Here is a 5,843-nt window from a genome sequence, read left to right as displayed (position 1 = left end):
TCCCGCACCCCAGGGCGCGCAGGGGTCCCGGAGCCGCGCCGAGCCGCCTCAGGTGCCGTGCGTTAACAACCGGCGTTCTTCCGTTCTAGCCTCAGTGGAGTTCTGAGCGGCTTGACCAATCTTTCCGGTTCTCCACAAATTTTTATAGTGCTAGACACAACTTTTGAAACATGTGTCACAGAAAGCTAGGCACCGGTCTTAGCTCTGACGTCTGGTGGGAAATAGCAGTGATGAAGACAGCTCAATAACTCCCCTCGGTAACAGTGCCATGCTGGTTATAACACCTCTTCAGAAAGTATAAACTGTCCTAATTTGAAAAACTTTGGGATTTAAGGAATGAGTTCATCTGTAGAAGTAGCTGATCCCATTATAATTCAAAAGACAGAGTGAAATTGATACCTTTTTGCCTCTTGTGATTCCGTCAGCAATGCTGTTAGCCTGCAGTTAAAATACAGACTTTAGAAGTTCCAAGTACATTTTTTCAAGGATATTGGAGTGCATTTTTCTTGTAAGTTGTATGGAAAGAAAAAGGAGATTCTGAGAAGAATACAGGAAAGTGATGTCAGCTATGGCAACAGATAGGTTTGAGCTACCTAGTCACAAAAAAGTTGTTGCCTACCCTTCCGTATGTGAGAGTTAACATCAGCTCTTAGTAACTTGTGAGTGTGCAGAAAGCCACACAGGATGGGCCCTCCGTGGAGTTTTATGCTGTCCCTCTTTGCACAGGGTCATCTGGATTTAGTCAGCTCCTACTGGGGTGTTCCTACTGAAGTCAAGGAGAAGGAAGGGTACCTATTGCTGTTTATCTTGGGACTGGTTTTGCGTTTTGCTGAGTGAATTTTTGTGATAAAGTCATCCTGATGAATAATTAGAATCGGCACAGTCACATCTCAGAAAAGGAGCAGAGAGAAGCACTTTTATTTTTTTTGCTGCTAAGTAAAAAAAAAAAAAATCCTGATTTAATTAAAAAACACATCTTTTGTTTGCTGCCAAAACAAACATTTGGAAGCTTAAGTAAAATTTGTTGAATTTTTTATTTATTTTTTTGTAATGCAAGCAAAAATAATAAAGGCCTTGATTTGCTTGGGAGTCTCTGTGGTCCCTGAGGAGTGCTGTCAGACAGTAAGAAACATCTCTGCACAAGAAGACACCTCTGAGTTACCAGCTGTTACGCTGTAGTGGGTGGCCAGTTGGTGTCCTGGGTGGCCAGTTGGTGGCCCAAGGAGAGAACAAGGCAGTTCTAACTGGCCCCTGGAAACACTACCATGTGCTGGGTGGAACCAGCCTAGGGCTGTTGCTGAGCTCAAGCTAATGAGCAGCTTTATGGGAACAAGATGCTCAGAAACTGGTCTGGCTCTCTGAGGAGCTGCCGCCCGCTGTGCTGGGGCTGTCGCCCATTCACAGGAAACCTGTTTGTGGAGAGGAGCGGAGCAGCTGCTGCGTTTGTGTGGCATGGGGTCTGAGAAAGGAACTCTTGAGACCTCTCTGCCTCCCCACCCTCCTGGCCTCTCCCAGTTACCATATTACCTTTACCTCATCCTTCTTGAGAGCCCCTTCTGTATGTCTCATGCCTGCTGCCTTGTCTCACTGCCTGATCCAAGCGTGTGTCAATAAACAGTAATTTATAAACATTTTTTTGATACAAAATGGATCAGTTCCAGTGGGAAGGAATTGAGGGAGATCTGTTCTAGCAGGGTTAGAATGCTTGCTCGAGAGGTGTGACACCAGTTCATCATCTCTGTTCCTATCGTGCATTGCCCAGCTAAATTCCATTGAAATTTGGTTTAATGGCACAAATAATTTTTCCTTTGAATTACAGGAGAATTGGATAGAGATCTGAAGGGAATGTTAAAGCAGTATTAAATAGTTTTGATAGCACAGAGAGGAAATAGCACGTGGAACCTGGTGATGTGAAGAAACTTGTTACAGGTCGGGTGGAGTGCCTTCAGGGGCAGGAGCCACCCCTTCCTCTCTAGTATCTCACGAAGCCCAAAAAGCAGATTGTGAAAATGGTATGGGTTACTTCACTGGGCTGTCCAGATGAAGCTAGCAAGCAGTGCAGTGTGTTGAAATAGAGGGACAGGAGAGCATTCAGTCTGAAAAGGTGCCAAAAGTTAGTGGAAAAATTCTGTTGTCAGAGGCAATCTAACAGAGCTACATTCCCTTGGTGGTCTACAGAAATCTTGTATTTGAAGCTGAGACAAAGCCAATATATGCTCCAAGAGGAGCACAAACTTGCATCTTGACTAAACGTGTCTGTGCAATCACACAGCCTCTACAGCCTGGTATCTGCACAATGACCTCTAGTTAGCTGTATACTCAGTGTAACTGCTGAGCCAAATGGCTTATTCCATCAGAATCTAAGACTTCAATGTGATTTGCAAAAGTTGCTTTAAGAGTTGAAATCAGGAAAACACTAAATACAGAGGTTAGGCATGTATAGTAATAGATATACAAATTTAGCGACAGATGTCAGAAAGCGTTAATGGTCTCTGCCCTGAAATAAGACAATTAAAAAGATTTCTTGATAGCAGGGTGTAGATGTACCCACATTTTCTTCACTGGTTTTAGGTGCGAAGACTTCTTGGTGACCGAGATTGTTAATTTTGAATAACATTCAAGCCAAGCTTACCAGGCTTTCCCATGAATTTTACTGCATCACACTCTGCAGATGCATCTTGTTCTGGCTCCCTTGTTACGGAAGAAAATTTGAAGTTGATCAGAACAGTAGAATTTTAACCTTTTTCATGATAGCCTGAAGGTAAAAGAGCAACTCCTACTGCTGAGAAAAACAAAACTGTAAAGAGCTGATGAACCCGTGAGTTTGGAATGACCATGACACACAGCAGCTTGTTTACAAACACCCCACCAGACCCATTCATCAGGCAGAGACAGGCGTGCAGTCATCCATCTCCCCTGCTGTTGTGGTGCAAGCCGTGACCCCTGGGCTGGACGCTGCTGCTGACGGGCCATTGGCATCGCCCACCGCTGCCTCCAGCCGCTCGCCCTCCCAGAGGGTCCTCTGGAGGATGGCCAAGGAGGATGTTGGTGCTTGTCACGTGGCGCTGCACGTGCGGCAGCCCTGCGCCGCTGCACGGCCACCTGATCTCGGACTGGTTTATGCCAGTGAGATACTTCTCTTTCACGTGTGGAGACATTCATACTTGTTGGGCTGGTCACCGAGTATTTCTCATTGGAGCCACAGGCAGGCGTTTCAGGGACTTGGAACAACCCTGTTGTCCTTCCCCTCTCCCCTCTCAGACTTCTCTCCCAGCCATCCAGGAGGTCATCTCATGAGATGGGATGGGAAGGGGAGCAGCTGTTAGCCTTGCCAGGGCTGTGTCCCTGCAGCAGCTGTGGTGGAGTCCTGGTGCCACCCAGAGGGTCAGCAGCACGCTGACCTCAGCAGCAGGAGAACGTGCCAGGCCAGACGGTGTCCTGCTCAGTCAGGCCTTTTGTCTGCTGCAGAGGAGAGTGGACAATGACCGCTGCAGGAGCTGTAGCAGGGGAATGGCATTTTGTGGACAAGTCAGCTATGGCTGCTGTCTTCCTATGGGTGGCAACAGTCCCCTGTCTTTTTGGTGTGGTGAGCCTCACATTGCCATCACCCTGAGCTCCCGTCCCACCTGCTTGTTTCAGTACCATTACAAGCTCAGCCTGTCTTACCTTGCTTGTGGTTGAAGGGGTTTCTTTAATGTCACTCAGTCACAGCCCTTCCAGCACACTACCTTTTTCCATAGATTGTTTTTTTTCCATTCAGTACTAGTGAGACCTTAAAACAGCTATCAAAAAAGCAAGTGCCGTAACATGATCGAGGAAAGATGGACAGTCTGAGCATCTTCACTCCAGAGAAAAAGAGACAAGGGAGAGGAATTTGTCTGTGCATACACCCAGAGGGATGGTCTGAAGAGGACAAGGATCAAGTACTCCTGTTGGTCAAGAGTCAGGCTGGTAATAGGTTTAAGCTGCAGAATGAAAACTCCACTCTGAAAATTAACAAATTTATATAACTGGAGGAAAAGTTAGACAGTGGAACCTGTTGCCAAGACAGAGGTTGTGAAACTGGAGATATTCAAGGCTAGGCTAGACACCCATCCATCAGGGATGGCTTTGGAATAACTGAGCAAAGCCAGTGAACAATGCAGACAGCTTGACTAGATGACCCAGTAACAGTCCCTTCCAATCCAAATATGTTTGAGAGGCTTCTGAAATGCAGTGGGCAGCTTGTCCACTTCCAGCACAGATGCAGTGTGTTACTGCCAGATGTACCATCAGGCAGTACCTTATGCTAAAACCAGGGATGTGTACGATTGCAGCTGAAGCCAGTACCTTTAACAGCATGGGGTTTTTTTCTGTTCTAGGTTCACCTTGTGCTTAATCCATGTGAAGATCTGCTGGAAACACCTATAAACGTAACAGTTTTCAGTCTCCTAAAATAAAGTCTCTCGTGTCCCAGAAGAGCCTGCCCAAATGAGCAAGACATCCCAGCAGAACACCGCTACAGATGCGAACGGAGTAAGCGTGATTCACAGCCAAGCACACAGCAGTGGTCTGCAGCAGGTTCCCCAGCTGGTGCCCGTCAGTCCCGGTGGCGGAGGCAAAGCCGTGCCTCCCAGCAAACGGGGAAAGAAGAACTCCTTCGTGGACAGGAACAGCGATGAGTATCGCCAGCGCCGGGAGCGCAACAACATGGCGGTGAAAAAGAGCCGGTTAAAAAGCAAGCAGAAGGCACAAGACACGCTCCAGAGGGTCAACCAGCTCAAAGAAGAAAATGAACGTTTGGAGACAAAAATCAAGCTCCTGACCAAGGAGCTGAGTGTACTAAAAGACTTGTTCCTTGAGCATGCGCACAACCTTGAAGACAATGTGCAACCTGTTGGCACTGAAACCACCACAACAAACCCAGAAAATGGACAGTAGACACAGTTGCAGCCTTTTGAAATGAACTCTCGAGGTGCAGCTTGTCTGCAACACCCATGCAGTAACCAAGTGAAAACTCTTTGTTCTTTTAACCATCATTTTGTGGAGAATTTCTTCTTTTTTAGGTTCAACACTGAAGATTTGATATAGTTAAACCAGAAACTGCTTGGGGTACTTGTTTAAAATATTTTTCTCCTCTAAAAGATGGATGTACTAAATGCAGATCTAAATTCACAGTCAGCAAAGACCTTAGTATTGGGGAAATAGCATTTTCACAAAAACATTCACTTACCTTCTTATAGTTTGCATAATGGGAAGAATCCATCAGGATGGTTCACTGTAGTATCAGAGGCTCGTAACTGGATAAAACATCTTCTAAATACCTTTTAAAGTCCTTTGTTTTCTCCATTCGATACTACAAAACTGCAAAGGCTGTACAGGGTGTTTGCTTTCCTGTTTGGTGGACTACTTTAAGTCCCTACAGCAAGTCCTACAAAGCACCACTTAGGTCTTTCCTGTCCAGTTATAGGTAATGGGGGAAGTGTAGTAATAGTGAGCTGGGATGTTTACTGGTGTTTTCTAGACAATTAGCAGTATACTATGGTGATACATACAGGCAGTTAGCTTCCAAATGACAAAGGAGTCTGAAGTATCATGTACAAGACGTAGAAGCAGCACACTCACAAAGCCTTTTAAGCCTGTGTTCACATTGCTCACATGGGGACTGGGGCCTTATGAAGATGTTTCATTTTTCAGAAAATGTCAAAATGCTACCAAAAAATGTGCTGTGCAGAACTGCATCCTTGTTGGGGTGCAGGTACCGGGGAGAACAAAATGCACAGCTCAGCTAAGCAATGAAAAGGCTAAGACAGCATCTGTTCAGCCAGAGTGTATGGATCACTGCTCCTTGACATACATCTCCA

General features: G+C 45.9%; 1 protein-coding gene across 1 annotated transcript; it reads left to right on the top strand.

The window, feature by feature from the left end:
* Positions 1–4,470: 4,470 nt before the first annotated feature.
* CEBPG (CCAAT/enhancer binding protein (C/EBP), gamma) lies at positions 4,471–4,920 on the top strand. The gene has a single exon (XM_008938579.1). It carries the CDS (start codon positions 4,471–4,473, stop codon positions 4,918–4,920), a length of 450 nt encoding a protein of 149 aa, XP_008936827.1.
* Positions 4,921–5,843: the final 923 nt, after the last annotated feature.

This window comes from Merops nubicus, unplaced genomic scaffold (assembly GCF_000691845.1).
Source record: "Merops nubicus isolate BGI_N331 unplaced genomic scaffold, ASM69184v1 scaffold51514, whole genome shotgun sequence".
NCBI classification, from domain to species: domain Eukaryota; kingdom Metazoa; phylum Chordata; class Aves; order Coraciiformes; family Meropidae; genus Merops; species Merops nubicus.
This window is presented reverse-complemented; position numbering and strand designations above follow the sequence as displayed.

What these genes read in the sequence shown, in the direction of transcription:
- CEBPG (XM_008938579.1), top strand. Translation starts at nt 4,471, where the DNA reads ATGAGCAAGACATCCCAGCAGAACACCGCTACAGATGCGAACGGAGTA.